This window comes from Dama dama, chromosome 21, assembly GCF_033118175.1.
Source record: "Dama dama isolate Ldn47 chromosome 21, ASM3311817v1, whole genome shotgun sequence".
NCBI lineage: Eukaryota > Metazoa > Chordata > Mammalia > Artiodactyla > Cervidae > Dama > Dama dama.
This window is the reverse complement of record NC_083701.1, coordinates 924,569-952,210: the sequence shown is the minus strand read 5'-3', so window position 1 is coordinate 952,210 and position 27,642 is coordinate 924,569. Positions and strand designations below refer to the sequence as shown.

The 27,642-nt window shown below is 42.3% G+C and overlaps 1 protein-coding gene across 2 annotated transcripts in view; it reads left to right on the top strand.

Moving 5' to 3' along the window:
- The window catches only part of LOC133042389 (cyclin-Y-like protein 1), a 35,335-nt gene extending 26,081 nt beyond the window's left edge, over nt 1-9,254 (top strand). For both annotated transcript variants that reach the window (XM_061122887.1, XM_061122886.1), the window contains 3 exons: nt 2,517-2,683; nt 5,908-6,070; nt 7,197-9,254. In XM_061122887.1, coding sequence (XP_060978870.1) covers nt 2,517-2,683; nt 5,908-6,070; nt 7,197-7,313 — 447 coding nt within the window. In that variant the 3' untranslated portion in view covers nt 7,314-9,254. The remainder of the gene's footprint in view (nt 1-2,516; nt 2,684-5,907; nt 6,071-7,196) is intronic.
- Nucleotides 9,255-27,642: the final 18,388 nt, after the last annotated feature.

Here is a 27,642-nt window from a genome sequence, read left to right as displayed (position 1 = left end):
TAGCAGACATAAGGGTTTTGTTTTTCTCTAGTTTTTATGGAGTATGGTTCATTTACAGTGTGTGTAAGTATTGGGTGTACCACAGAGTGTAAGACTTTTAAAAATGAGTATTTTTAAAAAGATGACTGAAGTAGTAGTGAAAGCTAGAAAGAGAAAGCAAGGTAAAGGGATGGAGAGATTAGAGGGGCTTCCCTGGTGGCTCAGACAGGAAGCAGTCTGCCTGCAGTGCAGGAGACTTGGGTTCCATCCCTGGTTTGGGAAGATCCCCTGGAGAAGGGAGTGGCAACCCACTGCAGTATTCTTGCCTGGAGAATTCCCTATGGACAGAGGAGCCAGACGGGTCCATGGGGTCACAGAGTCAGACACGACTGAGCGACTTAACGCATGCACGCTAGAAAGACCAGGAAGAGCCTCTTTACAGAGGTGAGATCTGAACCAAGACCTGGCTGGACTGAGGAAGATGAGGGGCCTGATAGCACAGGCGGGGGGCAGAGCACGAGGCGCAGACAGGAGCGGGTTCTGTGCTGAGGGATCAGCAAGGCGCCACTGTGATCAGAGTAGGGAATGAGGGAAGGCACAGGCGATGAGGGCACAGAAGGACGATGGCATCTCACACAGGGCCTCGTAGCTAGCAGGCCACAGAAGTGACCTGTTTGATGGGAGAGCCCTGGCAGATGTTGAGCAGGCCCGTGAAGCGCACTTAATCTGAGAGGCTCTCCTAGCTGCTCTGGGGAGAACAGACTGTGGTTGGCGGTCAGTGGAAGCAGAGAAGTTAGGAGGCAATGGCAGTGATAGAAGCCAGAAGTGACGGACAGAAGAGCAGAGCTGGCAGGTGACCAGTGAAAGGGGAGATAAGAATTCCCAACAGATGGTAGTGAGATAACTCAGGTGGAGGTCTTTGGTCCCGGCAGCCAGGCGTGTGGCAGTGTCTCTCAGCTCTGAGGGCAGGCCTGGGGAATGGGGCGCTGTGATGAAGAGTGCTGGCTGTTTGTCATGAAGGCAGCAGTGACCATGCCTCAGTAGTTTCAGCGGGGCAGTGGCGGCCAGGGGCAGACTAAATGGGCTAAGCAGAGGATGGGTCATGAGGAGCCAGTGTCAGAGCATTTCCTGAAGGAAGTGTTCTAAGGAGTGGTGACGGATGGGCTGAGAACATGTAAGAGAACATTGGAGAAAATCTCTGACAGAGAAGGGGGGTTGTTCAAGAAGAGATGAATTGTGGGAACAGTGTTCTGCAGAAATGAGAGGTGGGACTGACTTCATTCATAGAAGAGTTAGCTTCAGGGAAAAGAAAGAGATGTCACTTCTGCTGAGACAGGAGGGCAAGTGGTGTAAATGAGACCAGGTTTGCCTCTAGTGAAGCTGAGAGGAAGCTGAGGGACCGCCCCTGAGGCTGAACTGCCTCTGTCAGTGCCATAATACAGCAGAGGGGCGGACCCTGTGGGAGACTTGTTCTTAGAGAGTACTGGCGCATGCGGAGTTCTCTGGGGAGTGGGGGGCAGAAGTTCACTAAGGGTATATAATCTCAGTAACCGTGTTTGAAACACAATTGAGTTTGGAGAGCTTTGGCAGATCGGAGCTGTCAGTCTGATAACGGGACATTTTTCTTTTTGTCAAATGGCATATATTTTCTTCTGCAGAGGTAACACCATCACAACTTATGTCTTTAATCTTTACTCAGCTGTTAACTTGGTCTGGTTCTTTATAGAATAGCCATTTGACACATATAAAAGAAGCCATGAAGTCATCCCACAAACTACCTGGCAGATTTAGAGGAGCCCCAGGGATTCAGACACCGGCAGCTCTTAACCACCTTAGAACCAAACAAATTGACTAAGTTGCAGAATATGTAAGACCAGTGAGTTATGAAATAATGGAGATGTGAAAAATTGGGGATATGAACAAAAAGCTCTTTTTGTGCATGAATCTTCCCTAAAAAGGCACTAAATGTAAAGCACAGCTGCTTTGTGCTGCCTGTCCTGCGTGGCACAGCAGGGAGGCTCCTTGACCTGGGAGGCTCTCTTGACCACCAGTTATTATCTTCAAGTTCACCCTCTGAAGAGAAGATAAAGAACTGCTCAGTCTTACCAGAGTTTTACATACTCAAGCTTTATGTAAAATTGCCACGTACCCACCACCAGTATGGTAGGTACATTGCACACGGTAGGCACTCAAGCATTTACTGAACGGTTGAATCGATGCTGGGCTATACGTGCTGCCTTTTACAAGTGGGAAGGTAATAACACAATGCCTGTCTTTAGAATGCTGAGATGTCCTTTCATTCCTGCAACCAAAATTGGGTTGGAAATTCACATGGGCAGAGTAGAAATACCAGACTGACAGAAATATTTGCCTTACAACTGTGACCTGGCCTTTGGCCTTGGCTGGCCGAGCAAAAGTCTCTGTAGAACCAAAGAATAAAAGACATGTTAAAAACAGATGAAACCTATCATTCCTAACAATTCTATCACAGCCCTTAAACTGAACTAAAATCAAAGGTCAGTCCTCTACTTTTGCAGGTTTACTTAGAAAGGCTTTTAACTTATGCTGAGATCGACATTTGCTCCACTAACTGGAAAAGAATTGTTTTGGGAGCCATTCTTCTTGCCTCCAAGGTTTGGGACGATCAGGCTGTTTGGAATGTGGACTACTCCCAGATCCTAAAGGACATTACAGTTGAGGACATGTGAGTTTGTAAGGTTACGGTGAACTGTCTAACCATTTTCCAATACCTTATTTGCTCCCATAAAGTTTACAGCTTAAGAAATGTTACATTTTAAGAAAGGTTACATTGCGCAGAGAGCTGAATTAGGTATAAATATAAAATTAGACCTCTTTCTGTCTAGCTGTAGTGTAACCATTTGTATTTCCCATCATTAATTAGTTAAATCTTGGTGTGTTACTGTTGTAATAGTCTGCTTGATAAATTGAAATTACTTTTCTGGTGGTTTTTGCCATTTTACAAGCTCACTACCAGAACAACATGATGCAGTAAATAACTTCGTGTCTTTCTTAGAGCTGTCTACCAGGTCCAGTCTGTTTTTAAGAGACACATGTCTGGCCTTGGAAGTCAAGTGGTCACTGCTGAGGTCTTAGCACCTCCAGACTACTGAGGTTATAACTTCAACTTGAGTCACACATTGTATGTTTGTTTTTGCAGGTCTTTTCTTCTTTTGTAATCTGAGGTTGTCTCTAAGGTTCTGTTGTTACGGAAACCATGATGTACAGATGACCAAATAGAAAGGTTTCAGATCTCTGTGTTCTGTCTCCTCCACTGTCAGGAGTGTTCCCCATGTTTAGAAGTAGGTCTGCTGAGTTAGGAAACTCCTTTGTCTCAGGTAGCCCAGGAAGCCCAGGAAGTGTCAGTGGGGCCTCACCCGGGGCACTCAGCAACCACAGCGGTACTTGGTGGGGCCTCGAGTTAACTTGGGGGGTTCCTCACAGATGGCATGCTCCCATGGGCGTGAAACATCAGGCTTGCTGTCTGGCTGCAGGGAAGGGCCCCGAGGGTGGGAGGCAGCAGGAACCAGAGAGGTATTTGCAGCAGACTCTAGAAGTGCTCACTTGACAGCAAAAATGTCCTTGTGGGTGGCATTTAGGAAAACGTAAAGGGGCCCCTCTTTATTATAGTGAACAGCAGAGGACGATCAAGGTCATGGCAGGCAGTGGCAAGAGTTTGTTTTTGTTACCTTTGCCCCTGACTCTTAATTCAGATTTACCAAAGTGCATATTTACAGCTGAAGCAAAGAAGCTTGTGACTAAGAGAAGGGACCAGTGATTGTTGGTAGCTGTCAAAGTGGCTTTTGGTGAAAATGTCCACTTTGATGATAAAAAGTGTCATGGTGATAATGCTGGTAGCCACCTTAGTGTTACGGCAGATAATTCGAGATAAGTAGAAGTACTTTTGGAATTTGTAGAACTAAGGTGACATTGAGCACCACTATCATCCATCTTTAAACTGGTTCCTTGAAGGAAGGAAAATGTGTAATCATAAACACCAGGTCTGCCATGATGGCAGCTGAAATTTTCTCAGAACCTGCAGCTAAGCTAATGGGGGCTCTGGGTCCAGTTACAGCATCAGAGAACATGCAGGGAAGTGTGTGGATGTTCATAGATGTGAGCCCAATAGCACTGATGGCAGTGTCTAGCTACAGGAAGAAGCTAATTGTAAACAGCACTTTTCTGTGTACAACAGAATCACCAGGAGCTATGTTCGTAATAGGTTGCTTTTGTTTATGATCTTTGGAAACTGGAAAGCATTACAGCCAAGTGTTCAAGTCATATTTGTCTCATCCCCCTGCTGTTGGCTGCTATTTGTAATGGTCTCATTTTGAGTCTAAATTGAAAAATTGGCATCTATCAGCTTTTCCTTAAAAGTTTTCTAACATCCATGTATCTTGTTTGAATATATTGAGCAGCTGCTGTTCAGAAAATTTGCTGCACCTATAAATGGCATGCTCTTCAGTCATCTAGTCATTTAAAAAAAAACAAAAACGCAGAAGCGTATTCTGTAGTCCTAATGCCTTTTTCTTCAGTAAGTAAAGCTCTGTTAATAGACATGTTAATCCTATGAAGTACTGTATTTCCACACAATTAAAATGTATTAGTGGAAGAGAATATAAAAGGTATAGTGAAGTGCATTTATTCCCGTAGTAAATTAAGTCCTGATTAGCTGATTATCAAAACATTATCTGATTTACATTTCTATAGACTTACGGCCATATGAACAGGAAATTAATTTTGGAGGTAGGTTCAGTTAGGTTTAAAGTTCAGCAAATGAGAAACCTCATTTCTGCTCACACTCTGCTCTCCACGCAGGAGAACATTAAACATTTGATGACTTAGCAGTGGATAAAATATTAACACTTTAAAACCAGGAAACAAATATTTTGAAAAATAAGTCACTTTCATTTGTCTGGGTATTTATCATTTTTATATAATTAACTCTTTAAAGTGATTGCTGTGAAAGTGGTAAGACTTACTCTGATTTTATTTACTTAAACATTAGACAAGCTAATGACTGTGTATGGTCCCACAGGAAAGACCTGCTCCCAGGACCCTACTTGCCCACTTCATTGAATTTGCCCCCTGCGTGCCTATGCACCTTCTGTCCTAGTCAGGGCCGGCGGAGCAGGGGGAACTGCTCCATCGGGGTCATTGCTCAGGTGCATTTAGTCTAGCCAAGACGTCTCCCCTTAATCCTACTGCCTCCCATAGCTTAAAAAGTGTATCCCATCCTGTCCCAGGAACACCTTCTGGTCCTACTGGGATTAAGAGGAACAGAAACTTGCATTCTGCCCTTTGCCACAGTCCCCTGCACTGGAGCGGGGGGAGGGGATTCCCTTTCGCATAGAGTGTAGCTTATTTATTTATCTGAGATGAATCCTTGTTGCCTCAAGAGTCTTCTCCCCTCAGAGATAATAGCAGTGGCTCTCCATGGCCCCATTTGTTGCCGTGGTGATGTGCCTACTGCTTTTGTTGGCGTGTCTCTACTTCAATAAGCCCCTTCCTGTTATCTGTGAAAATGTCTGCAAGTTCTCCAGAGCTAATAAACAGCATACATCATTCCTTTCATCTGGTGACTATAGCGGGGCCTTGTGAGTGAGCGTGGAGCATGAATGCACAGCTGCACTAATGGAACTCTGAAGAATGAGCCCCCGAGTCAGCAGCATGGGTGCATAAGAGGGCCGGCCGTAACCTACCCCCCTTGTCCCAAACTCCAAGTGCCAGGACACAGGAAGAACCACAAAGAGCTGCACCTTGTTTGAACATTAGTGTATTAATCCAGCTGGGGAGCCATTATTTGTTTCCAAACTGTATTTAGAGCTGTTATGGCACAGAATGGGGTTTCTGAAGATAGCCCAGTTGACTAAAATTGTCCTATGTTGGTTTTGTCTTCTCCTCCCCCAGGAATGAGATGGAAAGGCACTTTCTGGAGCTCCTTCAGTTTAATATTAATGTTTCCGCCAGTGTTTATGCCAAATACTACTTTGACCTTTGCTCCTTAGCAGATGACAACAACCTGAGTTTTCTAATTGCTCCTCTTAGCAGAGAAAGAGCACAGAGCCTAGAGGTAAGACTGGGGATTCACTAACTGGGTTTTCTGTCAGCCACCAAAGCCAGCATCTGTGGCTGACTTACACTACGCAGTGACTAACAGTTTGAAGAGCTTATTAACCCATTGGCATCTTATTCCCTGTGTCTTTTATGGGTTAGACAGAGATATCACATTATTTTTTTTAAAAAAATTACAGATATCTCTTATGTAACCATAATTCAGAATATTTTAAATCAGATTTAATTATTCTTAATGGTTTTCCATTTGAACCTCCACACTTACATATAACCATACAGGAATAATTTCTTATAATTGTATCCCTAATCATATGTACATTGATAATTACTTACCACTCTTAACTGCCTGAGCTTGTAGTGTGTGTTTGTGTGTATCACAGTTCAGCCCCATGAGTTTATTAGACCAGAAGCATCAGGGGCTAACCTGTGAGACCTATACTTGGAAATTATAATGTGGGTTCAGAAACTGGATGTAGAAAGTGGGTGGGTTTTTAATGGAAGTGGTAACATACACGGGATGAAGGCATTTGTAGTAGTGATTTGAAGAGAAATTTGAAGTAGTTTGTGGTTTCTGGAGGGTATACAGCAAAATGTACAACTGAAATGAATACATATAAAGTTGACACTTTTTCTGGTACCTTGGTACTTTAGAAATAAGACATTTTTCTACAATAATTTACATGCATGTGAAATAGCACCTTGTAGTGCTTCGTCACTAGACCTTTCTTGCCTTCAACACACACCTACCTCATTAAAATGTTCTTAGTGTGTAGTAAATAGTGAAGACTGAATAGAAGTTGAATAGCTGGGTAAACACTGATTTTGCTCAGGTGTGTTCATTATGCTTAAGGACCTAGTATGTAGGTAACATCATATTGCTGTTAGATGGGGCCTATTTTGGGAACCCCGTTTTTAAATATGTTCCTCCCTGCCCCAGCAATCTCATCATAGCCCTTGAAGAATATTATCTTAGGGAATCAGCAGTGTAGATATGAGCTATCCAAAGTAGCAGCAACTGTCAACCTAAATGAATGCAGATGTGTGGCTTATCAATGCTGCTTTCTTTAAGGTTGGAACTTTTTTCCCCCAATTATACTTATGTTCTATCTGATTGACTTTCTTAGGCCATCTCCAGACTGTGTGAAGACAAATACAAAGACTTGGGCAGAGTTGCTGTGAGAAGGTCTTTCAGCGCTGATAATTCCATTGGTATTCAGCGCTCCAATGCCACCCTCTCATGAACAGAGAGGTGAGGGGCTGTAACATCATGAACCCCTCGCAACAAGGACTGGAGAAATACCACCTCTCCTGCTCAGAAACCAGCAAAGTTAGTGTTTTCACCTAGAAGAAAGACACTGAATTCAAGAGACTTGCAGACAGCAAACGTTATGGTCATAGGAAAAAACTGGACCTTGTCAAGGCAACACACTCTTCTGTTCTTTTTAATGGAAACAGAGTTACAAAAACCACTCCAAAGCTAAAAGCTCCCAACCCACCCACAGATATTTGCTTACTGTGTAGGCCGATAACTGTGAACTATGTGAGGTTTTTTTAATAGTTTAAATTTTTAGACTTTAAAGACACTATGTAACTTTTACTTTTTCCTATTTTTCTCGCCCATATTGCTGCATATTCCTTTAGAATCAATGCAGTATTGCCGGTCAAACACGGGACTCCTGACGACTCATAAAGCCACTTAGGAACAGACTGTTGTAGCACTGTTAGGTTTTGAAGGATTCTTCCTATTTCATTGAAGCTGCTAGTCATTGTTGGCAATCAGTTTAAACCAAAAAGCTGCTGAATAACACTTGTCATTCAGTTCTTTTGCAAGCACTGCTTATTAGCATATTAGCATGTTTGGGATCACAAGCAGAGAAAGTATGTTGTTACCTGCTTCTATTGGGTCCGAACTGCGTTTCTTGTTAACTCTAATGGTGCTTCTCATTTTCTGATGATTTTCCTCTTTGTTAAATACTTGTATTAAAGGATATTTTCATAATTCTAGCCAACCTGTTAGTCCAGGAATAAGCAGATAGTGAAATAGAAGGTGTCCCAAAAGTCTTGGTGCAATTTTAAGCTTTAATACAGTGTGCTTGGACATTCCAGGACACTGCCGCAGAAGTATAAATGCTACAGATGCAAAATGTCACTTGAAAGTTTACTTGAATTTCTTCTAAACTCATTTAGTTTTGTAAATCTTAGATGTTAAGCTTTTAATTTGAATTTTTTGTTTCAGTCCCTCTTGAAGATGGCAAACAATAGGCTGAAACAAAAGGTTAAAATTAAGAGCTTAATGTTTAAAATTTACAAAACTAAATGAGTTTAGAAGAAATTCAAGTAAACTCTCAGGTGATGTAAGTTTGTAGCATTTATATTTCTACAAGTATCAAAGCTTCAAATTGCACAAAGACTTCAGGAGGATATCTTGTATCTTTATAGACCTGGCCTCCTCTTTTTAAAATAGTCCTTTGCCTGGCTGGGCTGTTGATCTGCTTGAACATGGAAGTTTCTTTTTTCTAGGTTTGGTAAAGGAATAATGAACAATAGCATTAGTTCTCGGTAATAAACTGAAAGGAACTGGACCCTAGTAGTAGTGACAGGAAAGTAAGCAACATGAAACAGCTTTTCTGTTCTGCGTGTTAACCTGGCTGTAGGTGTGTCACTTCAAGTTGTTACTTGAGGAAAGATAAATCTTAGGAACCCTTACCTCAGGCTTTTTAAAACACAGGGTACCACTTAGCCACCAGGAAGCCCATTAAAAGACAGGGAGGTCCAGTAATCAGTCTTTTAGGAAATTGGTAATGATGTCACCTAAACTTGAAACATTAAAAAAAAAAAAGTGTTCTCAACTATGTAAAATCTTTCTCCTACCTTCTCAAACATAATCCTAGGAATTTTGCCTATAAACAAAGCATTTCTGGGCTAGAAATACTTTCTCTCTTTATAGCAAGGCTTCACATTATATTGAGTGCCACAGGTTCCATCATTTTTAAAGGACAGAGACATAAATGATAAATAATGGATATAAAATATTACAGTCTACCACCTCAAAAAATATTGTTTATGGAGCTTGGAGATTCAAGTATCGATTGCAGTTTTATTTTGAAAAGAATGCTACAACTTGTGTGGTTTTTCTTCCTCATGTTATATGAAAAGAAAAGCTAATAAACTCTATTTTAATTAAAATACGTGGCTGTTGTGCATCTTCTCACTGCTCACATAACATCACGGCTCTGCTTAGCGCAAATGTTCTCAGTCCGCTCTGATAGGCAGGCCTGAAAGCATTTTCCAACTACCCATTCAAAAGTTTCTTTGACTGTTGCCTTTAGTTAAGAGGCATTTATTTCTTCGGCTTATGTTCTTTTCAACCAGAAGATAATTTAGTACACTTAAAATCACTGGCTGTGGTGCTCAGTGGCATAGTGCATTAGATGGCACTTTGGAATTGTGTGTTATTGTACCAACCGGGGAAAAAAGCACACTGGAAGATAAAAGGTAAAACACAGAAAGGAGTTACAGAAATACTGTTGAATCAGAACATGAGTTACTTGAGGATTTCAAGCCACTGAACAGGAAAGAAGATGGAATAAGAGGAGGTAGAACTGTGTTGTTATAAAGAGGGTGATGTTAAACAAGCCATGTGATGTACCAGGTCACCATCAGGTTTCTCTAAGACCCTGGTCACTGCACTTGCGCAATATTCCATCACTCCTGGTAGTGCTGTTGTGTCTTCATCCACCTTCATTCACTACCTAAGGTCAGATCTTTTAACTTTGTTCTTGGTAAGTTGTTGATTAGGAGAAATAATCTGAATTAGTGCAGAAGGAGAGAAAAACTATGACAAATCACTAAGATAGTTTGTACCATGTAATAATATGCCAGTTACTAAGCAGAAATGCTGTCACATCTTGAGTGGTCAAAGGTGAAAAAAAAGTGGGGGTAGGAACACTGCTTGGACACGACTGTAGTTTGAAGACAAGTTAGAATCACTAAAAATTGCTCTTTCAGTGTTAATTCTAGAGACAATTACAGCCATTTTGATAAATGGAAAACTTAAAGGTTCTCATAAGTACTATAGGGCATGAAAACTAGTTCCTAGTAGGGGCAATAGGGTAGTGTTGAGATTTTATACTTAGGAAGAGTTTATTCCCTAAAGTACTAAGACTATAAAAGAATACCTCAACTCAAATTTATTTTCATTTTTAGTTTTTGGAATATACCGACGGTGCAATTTTAACTGGAATACTGTGAACTGAACTTTATAAGGACAAGACAAAGGTTTCAAATCTATGTTTGAACCAAATGAAATTGTCATTTTTCTACATTAAATTCACGTGGTTCACCCTAAGACAACTTAGGGCCCAGTGTTTCTGAGAAGTTTTTTCCATTCTGTATCAGATTCTATCATGACCCTATTCTATCACATCTAAAGTACCCTGTATGCCCATTATTGAAATTCAACATTACTAAATCCTGGTTTTATAACAACTCATGTTTCATTTGTTAGTTTTCCCATTTTATAAGATATACCATTACTTGATTTTTTAAAAGTGCTGATGAAGTCAGTATTTACTGGAAAATCATTCACTCTATATTTCAGGTTATGCAATGTTTTGGGAAGTGTTTCCATACAGCATGTAGGTTACCTGAACTCTTTGATCACACAAGCCTTCTAACCACGTGTAGAGTGACTAGGACTGTTCCTCGCCCAGAAGCTGTGGTCTGTGAGTTCAGAGCTACTAGGTAAAGCACCTGATGGCTGGCAGAGCCTCTCTCAGGCAAGCGCTAGTTTCTGTGCAGAATCTGTCGATTATCCCTAGCATCTACCAAGGATTAGATCACCTAAGATCTCAACTGTTGGCCACTTACCACCCTGGCCGGCCTGACACTGCCAGCAAAAATAAAATCCAGGAGCCCTTCAGCAAAGTCTGGTCCCTTGTACACAGGTGCAGTCTGGTTTCTGAGGCAATTTAGTCTATTTTAAATGGGTTTGGCAGATGAGAGAACAATTTACTTAATGTGAAACAAATTTTAAGAATACCAGTTTGTGGTTTAGGGAACTCTAGGATGCAGAAAGAACTAGGAAAGTGAAATAGAAATTAAGAGGAATCCAGAGTCAAATGAAAAGTGGTTAACATTCTTTAAAAAAGGCCCAGGTAAATGTGAAGGGAGCTAGTAATTTGAATATTAGAAAAATTCAACGACAGCCTCAGAACCTAAGGTACTCAAGAATGTGTCCATATCTACTCAGATTGTTCTCCTAACTTTTTCTTAAAACATCTATTCCTTCATCCTAGCATTCTCATTTCCAACCTTTACTTCTGGCTCCCCAGACGGTGGCCCTGTATTTCCTCCCTGTGGGAACTGACTCTTCCAAGGGCAAAGGTTGAGTGTTTGGTCACCTCCCACTGGCCTCTCTCAAGAGGATCATCTCAGCTTCACCCTCTGACTTTCTGCTGGTGCCAAATGTGGCAGTGCTTGATGCTGGTTACTACTGTGATCCACTTCCAAAGCCTTAGCAGGTTCCAGGAAGTACAGGATTTATATGGCTCACAGGCAAACTGGTCCCTGTGATCCCCTTTAATCAACTACTTGGGCCCTCCTCAAGGTGCTTGTTCCCCATCTGCTGCACTCAGTCCCCTGACCTGCCCACAATTCTAGACGTATCACCTCAGGCTAAGCAGCAACCCCATGTTCCAGACTCCACAACTTGTTTCACCTGGCGTTAGGAACAGATGCCTCACTCTTAAGGTAACCCCTCTCATCCAACGGAGGCAATTCCATCCCAAGGCTTAAAATCAAACTGCTATATCCACCCCCATCCCCTCCAGAGCCTCATCAGTTTATTGCCTTCTGCTTCAAAGTTGCATTCATCTTCCCAACATGAGGATAGGGCAGTTTGACCTTGCTTGGTCCTTTACGTGTCCCAGTATTTCACAAGATGTGGTCCCTAGACCATCTGCCTCTCATGGGCTGAAAACCTGTAAGAAATGAGTGGAATCCTGGAACAGATAAAGAAACATTTGTAGAAAATCTGGTGAGATCCAATGAAGTCTGGAGTTAATAGTAATATGATAATCTTGACTTCAGTTTAACAAAAGTGCTATGATAATATGTTAATATTAGGGAAAGATGTATATATTTTTGCAACTTCTGTGTAAACCTAAAATAATTCTAAAAGTTGAAACAAGCAAACAAAACAAAAAGAACCATTTCCTGGACCCTAGACTAAAGGAATCTCAGTTCCTGGAGCAAAGCCAGGAAATCTACATTTCTAATAGGAACCCCCAATGATTCTTACACAGACACAAACTTGAAAACTAGTCTTTCAATTCTCTCCCATCCCATGCCTGAATGGCTGCTTCCTCCTCATTTTATTGATACTTACCTTAACCTGGTTTAATCCTTCAGATCCTCTCAACTCTAAAATATAAATACTATCATTATCGCCCTTTCACAGATGAGAAAGTACTAAGATGAGAGTACTAAAAGGTCAAACAATTTGTCTAGGGTCAAGCAGCCCATGATTGATGGAGCTGGAATTTGAGTCCCTAGTCAGTCTAGCCCCCAAATCTCTGCGTAGAACAATCACACTGCCTCTCCCTCTGTTGGACGTGACCAGTTAAAGAGCTCTGCAACTAAGCACTAAAAATGCATTATGACCTGTTTCTCTAGCCACCCAAGTCTAACAGGCCCCTTTTCTACTGGTGGGGAATAAGCAATGTCTTAGAAAGCATCAGGAAGATGTGTCAACTATGGAGACCTGTATGGGGAAGGCACAGTGGCTCTTCTACCAGGATCCAGCTCAACTGCTGTATTTTCTATTCTCTCAAATGCCCTAATGTGTACCAATCTAACAATGCTCATCTTACTTTGACACTACATTCTCTCAGGTTTGCTAAGCATCTGTCCATATTGTCAGGGAAGTGGCAACTTTAAATCAACTTACAATAGGTCCTCTGTATCCGCAGGTTCTGATCAGTGGATTCAATCACCATGGGTTGGAAATACTTGGGGAAAAAATTTAAGAAAGTTCAGAAAAACAAAACTTTAATTTGCTGCCTACCATCAACCATTTGCATTATACTTAAAACAACTCCTTACTGAGGATTTGTATTAGACATTAGAAGTCTAATGTCTAGTCTAAAGAAATCTAGACATGATTTAAAGTATATGGGAGGATGCAGGGGGAAGACGGAAGGACTGTGTGTAGGTTATATGGAAATATTGCACCATTTTACATAAAGGACTTGAGCATCTGTGGATTTTGGTAATTGCAGGAGGGAATGTTCCTGGAACCAGTTCTCCACAAATATAGAGGGAGAATATATATCTCCTTATCTGGACTCCTTGACTGGTGTTTAGACCTTAATGAAAGTGAAGGTGTTAGTTGCTCAGTCATGTCCAACTCTTTGTGACCCCATGGACTATAGCCCGCCAGGCTCCTCTGTCCATGGAATTCTCCAGGCAAGAATACTGGAGTAGGTTGCCATTTCCTTCTCCAGGGGATCTTCCAGACCCAGGGATTGAACCCAGGTCTCCAGCATTGCAGGAACATAATTTACCGTCTCAGCCACCTGGGAGGCCTTCATACCAAGTTGTAAATTGAATGATCAAGTTTGGGGAGTTCATGACTGCCAAGCAGACACACAGAACAGCACCGCTTCCATCCGAATTGCTTCAGCAGTCTAGACAGAGCTGACGAAACAACACAATGTCAGGCAGTGCCTCTGTTCTTGTGTATTTCCCTTATTCCAGTGAATCATAAAACAATCACAGGATTGGCAGGAGAAACCTAAGAAGTATATTCAAGTAAAACATGTTTTCATTAGTTCTGCTTCTGTGATTGGAGTTTGCTTAATTTCATTATCAATAAAAAGGTTGCCACTCATATCTGAAAAATCTGATAATTAAGTTAGAATCCACATAGTGCCTTCAGCCAGCACATGCTCATTCATGTCCAACTCTGTGAGATGCTGTGAACTGTAGCGCACCAGGCTCCTCTGTCCTTGGAATTTTTCAGGCAAGAATACTGGAGTGGTTTGCCATTTCCTACTCCAGGGAATCACTTAGAAAGCAGTATGTCTCTTTGTAAAAAGCATGAGGAGAAAAATACTTGTGTAGCATCTTTTTACTTACTTTACTATTGCTTTAATGCACTTTAAAATTTATCTATATTAATTGGGAACAAAGAAACAAAAACAGGCATTTCTTTGTTTTTCATAAATAGTTACTCTCCATATTTGATAAAAATCTCAAACCATTATTTTAGCTTCCCACAAATATAATACATACAGATTTTTTATCTGAAATAGTGTCAGCAAATTAAGTACCTTGAAACTAACATAACCACATACAACTGCTGTTCTACTGACTTCCAGGAACAAAACAAAAAACTTTTTATCAAGATGCTCTGGATTTCCTTTTGTTAGTGTTAAGAGATTCAATATTATAATCCTCTACCAGTAATAATTTATAGATTTGAGTTGATTGTCTACAAATAAAATACCACTGGCATTGCTTTATGAGTTCTGGATTTGACATGACATCGACAATACCTCATGGGACAGGCAATACACATATGTGGAAATCAGAAAAAGTAGTGAATGCCTTGGGCTCAAACTACTGACTCAGTATGTGCCTCATTTGGCTCAGTAATAAATTCACCTGCACCAAACCCGTATCAAAAGTCACTAAATCTCCCATATATATAAATTATTTATATACACCCACAACACATACATACTATGCATACAGTTTTTAAGAACATGAAGTAATATTGTCTTCAAATGATGTACCACAGACATTATCCTGGCTGAAATAAATCCTGTAATTGTCATCAAGCTGCTAGAAGCTTTTGAGAGTTCTGAGTCGGGTTACTTAGTTACTTTCATCCTGCCTACCCTTCACCCTGCTTTCATGTCCTGGTAGCTTTTTCTTTCAGAACCACCCTCCTCAACCCAGGCAGATTTCTTTCCCAGAATCACTTGACTGGACTTTGGAGGCAAGAAAGGGCACGCAGAGGGAGCAGGCAATTCTCAGCCACTGTACCTCACACCTGCCTAGATTTGGGATGTTCTCTGTCCTGTTGGCCCCATTTGGTGTTAGAAAGCAGTGATTCAAAGCTTTGTCCCTCCTACCCTCCTTGGTCTTTCTGTAGAGCACAAAAGTGAAAGAAGCCTCTTTAGCAGGGGTGGCAGTTCATTAAAATATACAACTACGTCTCCTAGCTCTGGAGTTCCCATTCTGTACTTGAGACTGCAGGTCACGGATGCTGTTACTAAGGTTTGGTGTGGGATCCATGAGGTTTTCTCCTGGCAGCCGGTGTCAGGATTAGTGCAGCCCTAGCCCAGGAGGAAAGGGCCTAATGAATACCAACTTGGAAACAGGGCTGCTGGCACATTATTTAAGCCTGTACATGCGCACAGTGACACACAACACACACATGGGCCCGTCGTTGGAAGTGTTATAGCCACGCTTTCCGGGAAACAGACTCACTCAGAAGGACAATGCAGATAGTGGAGTGCAGTTTATTACGCCGGCGGGTCCAAGGCAGAGTCTCCTCTTAGCCAAGGACCCCGTCCAGCATTTGTGAAAATCTTTTATACCCCATGTGTACGTGTCCAGACCCAACACCTACCCCATGTGTACGTGTCTAAACCCACCCCCTACCCCATGTGTACGTGTCCAAACAGTCAATAATCAATAAGCCTGCAGTTACATTCCAAATAGTTAATAACCGATAAGCCTGTGCTTACATTCTGATAGTGTCCCGAGGCAGGGGTGATTAGTGTCTGTTTTCTCTTAGGCAATGAGTAGCCTGGATGTGATCTTCAAGATTCCCCTGTCTGGAGGGGGTCTTATCCTTCCATTGTCGTCCCCACAGGCACTAAGCAGAGAGTTCAGAGTCCGCTGGAGAGGCAGCCGAGCACGGCCAGCACGGACAGGCCTGAGATGGAGTCCAGGCCCTATGAATTCCTTCTTCAGAAGCGACGGCAAGAAAGTATGACAAAGGTTTGCAAGGATAAACCAATAAGGCATGAAGAGAACTTTCTTCCAGTCAATTTAGACAGCTTCAGAATGTGAGGTTAATAATACATAGTAAAAAGACTTCCTAAGGCTCTTGTCAGCTGATTCACTGATAGGTCGCATATTAGTTCCTTCTAAATCTTCACCCTCCTGTCTATGCTGAGAGACATTGCTTAAAATTGAACCACGAAAGGGACAGCCCAAAAGCTGTGTAGGAGACTAAACTGGGCCTTAAATCCTCACTAAAATCAGAGCTAGCTGTAAAGAAGCTGCTAAACTACCTCACAACCTTTCATTTTATAATTGCTTTCATGAGTATGGATGGTCTGCTTAATGAAAATAAAAATCAGGAGAGAACTGAGTATGAGATGGAAACAGGGGGTGAGCATAAATAGATGGGTTTCTCTGCCTGGGTAGGGGGAGGGGTGGTTGATGCAAGACTTCAGGAAGCAGGTGGGCTTAATCTTTGAGGGAAGGGAGAGCAGGGGAGAGAGAGAGACTGAAAACAGACAACGCTAAGAACTGGGATGAACCTAAAAAACACCCAGTGCATTACCTCTATTACTGCTCTTTGCCTTAGTATCCTTTCTCTTAACTGTCTTAAATGGTTTTTAAAGTAAATTGGTTGTTCTTTTTAGGTTTGGTATATTGCCGAAATAAAAAAATAATTGTTTTAAAAGTAAGAATTAAATCACTTCAACCACATCCTCTCACAACTTTTAGATAAATTCTGCATCTTTACACTCTTCCAGAAAAAAAAAAAAAAAAAAAAGGAAAAGGAACAACCCAAATTAGACACAATGACTGAAGGCAGCAGAATAATCTATGTACTTTCTGGGAAGAGGTCAAGGTGATCAGAAAAGGTCCTCATTTGAAAAACAGGAGAGGAACTGGCCCTCAGGCAGGGGATCTATTTCAAGGTTCTAAGCTGCTGCAGAAAAAGCAGACGAATTAGATGTGCAGAAAGTTCTGTAGCTCGGTGTACCAGGTTTTGTCAAATATACTGAAATTTAATTTTGATTTAGATGAGTGTTTAAGAGCAGTGCATTTTTATAAACATGAACAGCCTTTGAAAGTTCATGAAAACTATTAACATCATGCTTCTTTCCATCAGCATAGTGCTTAAATCCATTGTGGAAAATACACACTTGTTTACTTAATATCCATAAAGTAAAAGCTGACCTGGGCTTAAATCTTACTTTTCCAACTTTGGTATAAATGAAGTGCAAATCGTTATACTTGTCATTTTTCTAGAGAGGCCTTCCCAAATTTTAATTGCATTTGCCATTTTAGCTTCTTAAATCTAGTCCCCAGTATTTTACCGGAAAATGCACTGTCACTCCCTTCCCCAACTGTAGCCTCACACTCTTCTTGAATGAATGGTTAAACAGATTAGAAAAGCAAACAGCAGTTTTAATAGTAAAGTGTGTGTGTGTAGTGTGTGTACGTGTGTATTCAACAATACGCAGGCTTTCATATAAGAATGAGGGAATGGTTCAACGGATTAGAAAAGCAAACAGAATTCTCTAACAGTAAAGTGTGTGAGGGTGTGCTCACCAATATACAGGCTTTCTCAGAAGAGGAGGAAAAGAAAAATATATTGAGGTGGGGTGGGGAAAACGGCTTTCCTTTTGCTACACTGATTCACGTTTCAAAAGCTTAAGCAAGTGTGTTATGGGTCTCATTTGTTGTCAGAGGCTGCAGAGAGCAGTGTCTCGCTGCTTTTGAAATATCTGGCTGTAATCTAGTCCACTGTCCAGGGACAGTCATTTTCCCTCATTGCTGCCAATGTTTGTTCACAGGTAGCCAGCCTCCCTTTCAAGCACCTCATTCAAGGATGGGTGTGGTTTCTAATCACAGCTCTCCAGGAGAGGAGGAATAAGAAAAGCAAAAGGACTGTTTAACATGATAAAGGAGGTGGGATGGGGGAGGAGCAGATAAGAGAAGTGTTGGAAATTTACTTAATTACAGGAGGTATATCCAGTTTAGTCCTTAAATGTAAAAAGGAGACCCCTTCAGCTCTATCACTAAGTACTTTCAGAAGAAGGAAGTGGGCTCATTTTTACCAAAATATAACACAAGTTTTTTGTTTGTTTTTTTTTTAAGTAAGATCACTAGAGTCTATTAAGAACCACCCACTCCTCCAGCACAAAGCTGCCATCTTAACAGTCTGGAATTGAAGTTCAACCAATCGCCATCCCTTAGGTTAGCACTATTCCAAACATTTATTCTGGACACTTACAATGCTACCTCTAAGTCATTCAAGCTAAGCTGGCACCGTTAAGAATGAGAATGATTACAAGGACTACAGAAAAGAAACCCAAGCTTGCTAAACAAAGCTAGGACGCACACAGAAACTCTCAACACTTCCTAACCTTGTCACTTTCCGGAGGCGTAAACCCATTATGCTCCCCCTCCTCAGTATGACTTAGGGTGTCCCCAAAGTTAGGGAAAGGGCCAAGCAGCTCATCTTAAAGCATCTGGGACACTTTAAGCAGTGGAAGGAGAAGTAAGCTGGAGAAGCCCACGGGAAACTTCCCGCTCACAGCGACCTAAACTTTCACTGTTCACATTATTTTTAAAGACACAAGTATAGGAAATACATTTTCCCAATTGAGACCACACAGTTCACAGAACCCTGAACCAAGTGGACCTTCATTATAATGCCAACCTCAGGACTGTAACCGCCCCCCCAAAGCAAAGGTAAGTTTTGTTGCCAAAATGCAACAAAGTTAAAAATTAAGAAAATGACATATAAATTAAAAACATGGTTCCCCTCAACAAGGCAGGAAGATAGAGCAGACGTCAGCTGAGCCCCCCTGAGAAGTCCTGGGACAGGTGCCCCCCTGGAAGCAGCCCCTTCCCCCCCTCTCCAAGTTGCCCCAGGAGGGGGCATCAGCACCGTTAAGGTAAGACGGAAGTGACCTTGGCAAAGCCACCAAAGGAAAACAACCTAGCTCCCTCAACTCCCGCCGGCTCCTGGTCCCTTGGCCGCCTCCTCCTACACGTGCGACAGGGACACCTGCTTGTGGTAGGCGACGGCGGCGGCGGCGGCGGGGCCGGGGGGCCGGTCCTGCCCGTGAGCGCAGCGCTTGCCTCGGCGTAGTCCCCGCGGCCGTGGCGCCGCACGTGTCGTGGCGGTCACCGGCGTGATCGGTGGCTCGCGCGCTGCTGTCCTCACGGGTGTTGCGAGTGGAGGGGGCTGAGCTGGGGGTGACGGTCCTCGCCTCCGGGCAGGGTAGGGAGTGGCAGGCTCTCTGGTCTTCTCCTTGACTCCTGGTTCTCCTGCTGCTGAATGGTATCCCAAAGCCAGTCGGGAATAAGCGTGGACACTTCAGGGCTGGCGGGAGGCATGTGCTCTTGGCTGCTGAGGTCGGAGGAAACGGCCGGCCTCACCATGATGGTGCGGGCCCCCACCTTGGGTTCGTTCGTGTCACTGCCACTGCTAGTAAGCCAGCCCTGGATCTGGTCCCTTCACCAGCCCAGCATCATCCCCACTGTCACCCCAGGGTGCTCTTCACAGATTCTATATCTGTATCATCTCCATCTATTCTACATCTACATCTATATGAACTACATCTATTCTATGTCTCTATTATTTCCATCTATTCTATATCTATATCAACCACACTTATTCTACTGTTAGCACACATTCCTGTGCATGCACACTGGGGTCAAACAAACTGAAACATCAGAGTTTGAAGCAGAGAAAGGTTTATTGCAGGGCTATGCAAGGAGACAGGTGGCTCACACCCTAAAAGCCCAAACTCCCTTAAGAGTTTAGCAAAGCACTTTTTAAAAGCCAGGTGAGGGGGGAGGGGTGAGCTGGTATACAATTCTCTGATTTGGGGAGGGAACAGGGTGGTGTCACATTATTAATCCTTAGGCTCCAGGAGGCCTGAGGCTGTGTGCTTTTAGTTGTCAAGTAATTAGTGTCTTCTATTCTGTGGAGCCATGAAATTAAAAGATGTTTACTCCTTAGAAGGAAAGTTATGACCAACCTAGATAGCATATTAAAAAGCAGAGACATTACTTTGCCAACAAAGGTCCATCTAGTCAAGGCTATGGTTTTTCCAGTGGTCATGTATGGATGTGAGAATTGGACTGTGAAGAAAGCTGAGTGCTGAAAAATTGCTTTTGAACTGTGGTGCTGGAGAAGACTCTTGAGAGTCCCTTGGACTGTAAGGAGATTGAACCAGTCCATCCTAAAGGAAATCAGTCCTGGGTGTTCATTGGAAGGACTGATGCTGAAGCTGAAACTCCAATACTTTGGCCACCTCATGCGAAGAGTTGACTCATTGGAAAAGACCCTGATCCTGGGAGGGATCGGGGGCAGGAAGAGAAGGGGATGACAGAAGATGAGATGGCTGGATGGCATCACCGACTCAACGGGCATGAGTTTGAGTAAACTCCGGGAGTCGATGATAGACAGGGAGGCCTGGCGTGTTGCGATTCATGGAGTCACAAAGAGTCAGACACGACTGAGCGACTGAACTGAACTGCACTGAATCTGTGGAGGGATTTTCACATCTGCAAAACAACTCGGGAAATGTGCATCAAATCTAGGTACTTTAGAGAGAAGCATACGGCATCGAGGAAGGCTTGTCTGAAAAAGCCCTCTAGAATCCTACTCAGTTGCACTATATCTATACCATCTATTAATAAGTCTATTCTACATCTATATCATCTATGTCATGGTCTGTGTGCGGGTTGGAAAAGGATTTCCAGACATGAGACAGAATGAGAGGGAAATAAAGTTTATTAGAGTGGAAGAGGCTGTTAGAACAGCTGGCCAGCCCAAGAGAGAAGGGATGTTGAAAAGGGGTCCTTAGCTCACTTTTATACCCAGGGTACAATGAGTGTGATAGGGGTCTTGCGGGTCACTTGCTGATTGGACTAGGCACATATATGGTGTGGGAGGAAGAGTAAGGCAAATACCTTCTCACTATTGGGTAGGAGGGAGACAGGTTATACTTCTCAGGAGAACCTGAAATCCATTAATAGTTACAATGTGGGGGGAAGGAAGGACAATAAGGGTCTGGTTTTCTGTTCCTGAATTCCAGGACCCTCCTTGGTTTCATCTGCTCATTCGTCCTTGGGTCACCACATTCCTCCCTCTCTTTACTTTTAGGACCAAATTTTTGGCCCCTGTTGATACTCTGCTCACGTCTAACTATCTACCTATTTTCCTTCTCAAGCATTTGGGAACCCAGTCTCAAAGGAAAAGGGGCGATGACCACTCTGGTTTCTTCAGGCTGTAGGGGCATACTGGGGCTCTGGGTTTCAGTTCCCTTTGCCTGCTCTCTGTCAGGGTGCATTTATGGAGGGAGATGAGAGTCCATGGAATAATAAAGTGGCTTGTTTCAGCATTGTCTAGGTGTTGGTCGGGAATATTCTTGTCAAACTATCACTCGGAGATTTTTTGTTTTCTAGAAGAAATCAGCTTAATGAGAAATTTAAAGATATATGGCCTAAAGACTAATAGAAGTAGAAAAGATTCTGAGGAGCTAGCCAGGAGAACCAGGACTAGACTTTGGTTTGTGACATTAGTGTTTTTCCAGGTAAGAGAAGATGCAAGAATTTGGGCTCATAGAAACCTTTACCTGAAAGCATCTGACCCTCTGAAGGCCAGTTCTTCTGGGTTTTTCCCAGAGCACAGAGTGCCTTATTTCTGATCTCCACCCTGAATTTCTTCCAAGGGGTGTTGAAGGTCAACAGCTTGCAATGGTCATGATGTAATCTTTGTAGAGATAGCTGGCAAGCACCAATTTCCAGTCAGCAGGATCCCTTCATAGTCACATATTTGACCATGTTTGGGGGGCATTTCATGGCCATTGTGTCCCACGGTGCTGGGAAGGCTCATTCCCAGGTCTCGGGAAGATCCCATTGAGAGGCCACTCGTTGTGCTGTTGCTGGACCAGACCTTGAGAGTAGCAAAAGTCTCTGGACCATACCTGTCTTACTAGCCTCTTGGTCCAGGAAAGTATTCCCTCTTGTTGCTTCTTCCCAATTCTAGAGTTCCATTATTACAATCATTGATCTCATATGGAACTGCATATCAGCATTTTATCACAGGCTCAGGCACACATTTAGTAACATAAGAAACAGTTCTGAAACAAGTGACACAGAAAATAATATAGCTAGCAGGTATTAGTAAGGTCATAAGCAAGAATTTTGGAGAAGGAAATGGCAACCCACTCCAGTATTCTTGCCTGGAAAATCCCATGGACGGAGAAGCCTGGTAGGCTACAGTCCATGGGGTCATAGAGTCAGACACGACTGAGCGACTTCACTTTAAGCAAGAATTTAAGTCAAGAACTTTCATTGGGTATAGCCCAGTATACCCCAGGTCATCTGACTTAGTTAAATGACTATAGCCATGTGTTAATCTCCTGGTGTACATCACGGAGCCTCTGACCTTTATCCAAAGATTAGTCGTTGAGATAAGCTTTAGAAACAAACTTAGAATGTCCTTTCTAATAACTTAATTAATTAAACCTTTTAGCAATATAACATAACAACAAGGAACTATCTCAGAAATGAATAGTACTAAACCAGGCCTTAATTAGCAAAACTAGAACTTAATATTAAGTGAAATATAATTTTTTGTCATTGTGAGGACATTAACCCTGTAGCCAGGGAAGGCTTTAACTCATCAAATAAAAATGAGGTTTGTCAGGGAGCAAGGAAAGCCAAGCGGCCACCTTGGATTTCCCACAGCCCTGACTCTTTGATTTACAGCTATTGTTCACCTATTTTTAATTCCCCGATTTAGGAGTAGACTGTTGCCATGTTTTAAGGACATCAGGATAGCAAAGGTCTAACAGTGAGGACTTATTTTTTGTAGAAGCAGAATGAGCTTTGCCTGTATGTACCATAATCTTAAATAATACTTATTTACTTTATCAAAGTAACAAAAGATTTTAAAAACAAATATAAATCACTTAAAGGCAAAGAAATTCATAATCCATTAACAAAAGTTGCATTCTAAGAAAACTTTGTTCTCTTAACAAAGAGAGTAGAATAAATTCCAGTCTGTTACCAGTTTACCAGATAAGAAACAAACAAAATTTGTTTATTGGTTAATCTTAGATAAGTCTTTTCCATAAATCTTGAAGTAGCAGTATTCTTGCAGTCATCAGAGTGAAACCATAGAAGGCATGTTTAAAATCTGATTAAATTGCAATTGACAAAATAGCCTGGTCATTGCTGTGAGATGTAACACTCCAATATGATAACTAGCATTATAGTTAACCACATTTTCTCAGGGTATATCAGATCTATGCGAATTCCACATAACTTTAGGATATCTATATTAATAACATCAACCATTCAGTATAACCTGAGAAGATTTATCACCCCTTCAATAGTACTTCCCATGTACTTTAACATGTCCAATGAACCCAGGTAGTTTAATAGCTCCTTGGGATGTCTCAGGGGCCCTCTGAAGCACCCCAAAGTTAGCTAGAAGTTAAGTTATTTAAGAAGTTTTGTCAATAAATATCGAAAGGGCTTATAACAGTCAGATAGAATCATATAGATCACTGTGAAACAATATATTCATTTAACCAAAGTATTAAGGAAGATTTCAAAGGTAAACATAGAACATATCACTTCAGAGGTAAAGAAACTTAAAATCTATTATCAAAGGCAGTTCAACATCTCAAGAAAACTTGTATTTATGCAAAAAACTCTTCCCTTGGGGTCCACTTTCCATAAAATCTTCTTATCACTATCTGTACCCATTACTTTCCTCACCCATCCTGAAACAGCCACCTATAAGTCAGACCTACTTATGTTTCCATTTATAAAATGTAATTTCATTCCTCATACCTTCTTTACTAAAAACACGCATCCTACCTTCCTCAAGCAACCAAGAAGTGACTTTTATATTAGCATTCTATAGATTGGTGAACATAGACAATTTCTAAAAAAAAAATTCTATAGAACATCTCAGGATGGCATCAAACATTATTCATTAATAGTCCAAAATCTCTAGTTTCTCTGTAAGAGGAAGTTAGTATTCAGTAATGAATGTTTCAGAATCTTATTTTATTTGGAAATGACCTAGCTATTCAATAAACTTCTGTTACTTAGTTTAGCACAACCCTAGAAATTCAGATTACCAAAATCTAGAGAGACTGTTTTAGACAGACATTTCTAAAGTATGATTATTCTTAACAGAGTTTATCTAAAAGCTCATATCTCATTTACATATTTTTTTGAAGTTTCTTCTCTTGAGGTTCTTTCCTTGTGGATAAACTTGTAATAGATAATAACAATATAATAACATATAACTTATAATAAACCTAGGGACAGTGAAAATAGTATGCTTAATGTTAATAACTCTTGGACATGCCTATATTAGATTAACAAGCAAACATTAATACTAGATATCTAATACTGAATATTTCCCAGTTCATGTGAATCTTAAATTCATTTAGGTTAATTTCTCTTGTATTTAGAATTATCTCATTTGTAAGTGCTTACTTTTCTTTAGGTCAATTTAGAACTCATTTACAACTTCAGCAATATTATCAAAAAAACAAAACACAGAAGACACACACTGAGACATGCATAAATCCAGACAGACAGACAGACAGAGATCTCAGTTTTCTGCGAGATCTCATAGTTTTCTGCTTGAGCTTTAAAATATCACTTTGACACCACCTCCCCGGCCCCCACCCTCTTTTTTGGCTTGCAGTTCTAATTTGGCCAGGGTTGAGGTCTCAAAGTTGGTTGTGTGTTTCAAGGACATGGAAGGGGTTAACTTCAAGCTTTTCCCTAGGCAGGCCTTTTGACAAGCTAGTTTTTTTTAAGTTGCATACGCAAAAAGAATTGGTCTTGCAATTTCCAAGAAAAAAAAAATTTCATTTTAACCAGATTTCTCCAGAGTCTAAAGAATATCATGGCCATCCTGTGTCAAAAAGTCATCTTTCCTTTCTGTAGTCACAGTTCTATAGCTAAAATATAGACCAAATAGTGCTCAAACTGACTCTGATGTCAGGCGATATCAGCTGATAAAAATCTCTGGTGGGAAGGGAGGTCTTTGTCCCATCAGAAGAACCTGAAGGGTTAGGGGGTTTGCAGGAGTGGGGGAAGCTTGGTCTTTCTCTACCCTGAGAAACAGGAGTAGTCAGCAGGGAATTCTTTAGGATGCTCAGGGGTGGGGAGAGCTTGGCTCCCTCCACACCCGTGAGATGAGTGTAGTTAGAACATTCTTTAGAATGTTAGGAGAGGTTTTAATCCTTCAGGCTTTTGAATATAGGAGAAAGACTTGGACCGAAGGGAACCTCAGAATCCTTTCCTAGAAATCATGCGGATATGAAAGGTCGAGTAGGGGTCGCCTCGGAAATCTGGTGGAGAGAGTCAGAGGGGAACAGGAGATAAGGAGGCAACAGAAAGACACGTGAGGCGTGAGTCCTGAAATCCGGATTCTGACTGAGGGCCATGAAGGCCTGAACGTGAGGAGATTCTGAGTCGTTTCCCTGCTCTTGGCAAGAGCTAGTGTGCCATTCGGAGGCCATTTTGGGGGCGTCCCCCAGTTTGTATTGAGGCCAGACCTTTCACAAGGTCAGAATTTTCCCGTCTCTGAGAATGTAGCCAGGGGGTGAGTCTGAGAGGGCTCCCAGGACACCCAGAACCCACTCTTAGCCTACCGGCCACAGAACGGGGGTCCTGAGAGTCACCGGCTGACAGAAAGGCGTCCCTTTGTCCCAGGGATCTCTCCGTGCCACTAACGGCATGAAAATGGCTGCCCTTCCCCACAGCCGTGTCCGACAGTGAGAGGCGACCCCTGAGAGCCGTGCCGCTAGGGCACCGTGTGACCGGGCAGAGGAAGACAGCTTCCCGGGAGCAACAGGGTGGCGCGTGGTTGGGAGACTCCCTGAAACGCGGAGGGCACTCTTGGCATGGCCCAGAGGCAACACCGAGGCTCCTGTAACCGAATCCGGACTGAAAGGGAAAGAAGGGAGAGCGACAGGGAAGAAGGCTGAGGAATCTGCCCTCCGAGCCTCCTGGGGAGGCGGTGGCCAGGGGACAGTGGGCTCTGCTTTGCTTTAGCCACTGTGAGCCTGACGCGGTGCACAGAAGTTGTGGGTGCATGCCCTTGTGGCCTGATCTGTTCCGAGTGCCCCTTATCCTCACACGGGAGTCTTCATGTGGCTTTTAAGTGCCTAACCTGTGCTCACACGATATTGGTTGGCCTAGTCCTCAATTGGAAAGAAGACAAAGGAAAGACCCTCACCCGTTCTGGCGGCAGCTACTGGGGCGCAGCGGGCAGCGGGCCCTTTGGAACACACCAGAGGATAACCCTGGCCAGAGTGCCTCAGTTGCTCCACAGCACTTGTGTGTTCGCAGAGGGTCCCTTTGAGAAAGGAGAATTGAGGCGGTGGGGAAGAGACCCCAAGTCCCCATACAGGCCCCTAAAAAGGTCGTGGTCCGGGCACGAGTAGGAAAAGAATTTCCAGACATGAGACAGAATGAGAGGGAAATACAGTTTATGAGAGTGGGAGGCGCTGTTAGAACAGCTGGCCAGCTCAAGAGAGAAGGGACGTTGAACAGGGGTCCTTAGTCCACTTTTATACCCGGGGTACAAGGAGTGGGATGGGGGTCTTGCGGGTCATTTGCTGATTGGATAAGGCACATATAGTGGGTGGGGGGAAGAGTAAGGCAAATACCTTCTCCCTGTGGGGTAGGAGGGGAGACAGGTTACACTGCCCAGGAGGACCTGAAATCCATTAATAGTTACAACATGGGGGAGGGAAGGACAATAAGGGTCTGGCTTTTCTGTTTCTGCATTCCAAGCCCCTCCTTGGTTTCATCTGCTATTTCAATCTTGAGTCACCACAGTTCCCACTCTGGCTACCAATTGCATTGAGATTGTTTTCCTCTAGGGAGAAGGACTATTACTTATTGACCACTTGCTATTAGACTAGCTTGTTCTATCTTGTGTATTGCCTCAACCTTCACATCTTTTGGAGGTGGACATAATGGTCCTTTATAGATGGGGAAATTGAGGCTCAGAGAAATGAAGAAATTGAGAGAACTCAACCGTAGAAATGAGAGTGTGACAGATTGTATCAGATAATTAAGGATATGATTTTGTTCAGGCTATTGCAACAAGGACAACATTCATTAATGAAGAGCATCTCATAAAAAGGAAGAGAACCTGGGTTTTGTAGAGCAGATAAATAAGGAAGTAATCTACAAGTCTTATGGAAGTCAGGAGAAAGGATGGGAATGGATCTTGGAGTATACAAAGGAAGGATTGGGGGAAGGTTTCTTTTTTGTTTGGTTGGTTGGTTTTGGATTTTTGACTTTTGGCATTCATTTTTACTTTACTTTTTGAAGTATAGTTGGTTTACAGTGCTGTGTTATTTTCTGGTGTACAGCAAAGTTATACACACACACACATATGCACAACTAATTTTCTTTTCAAATTCTTTTCCATTATAGGCTATCACAAGGTGTTGAATATAGTTCCCTATGCTACACAGTAGGACCTTGTTTATTTTATATACAGTAGTGTAGGGATTTCTT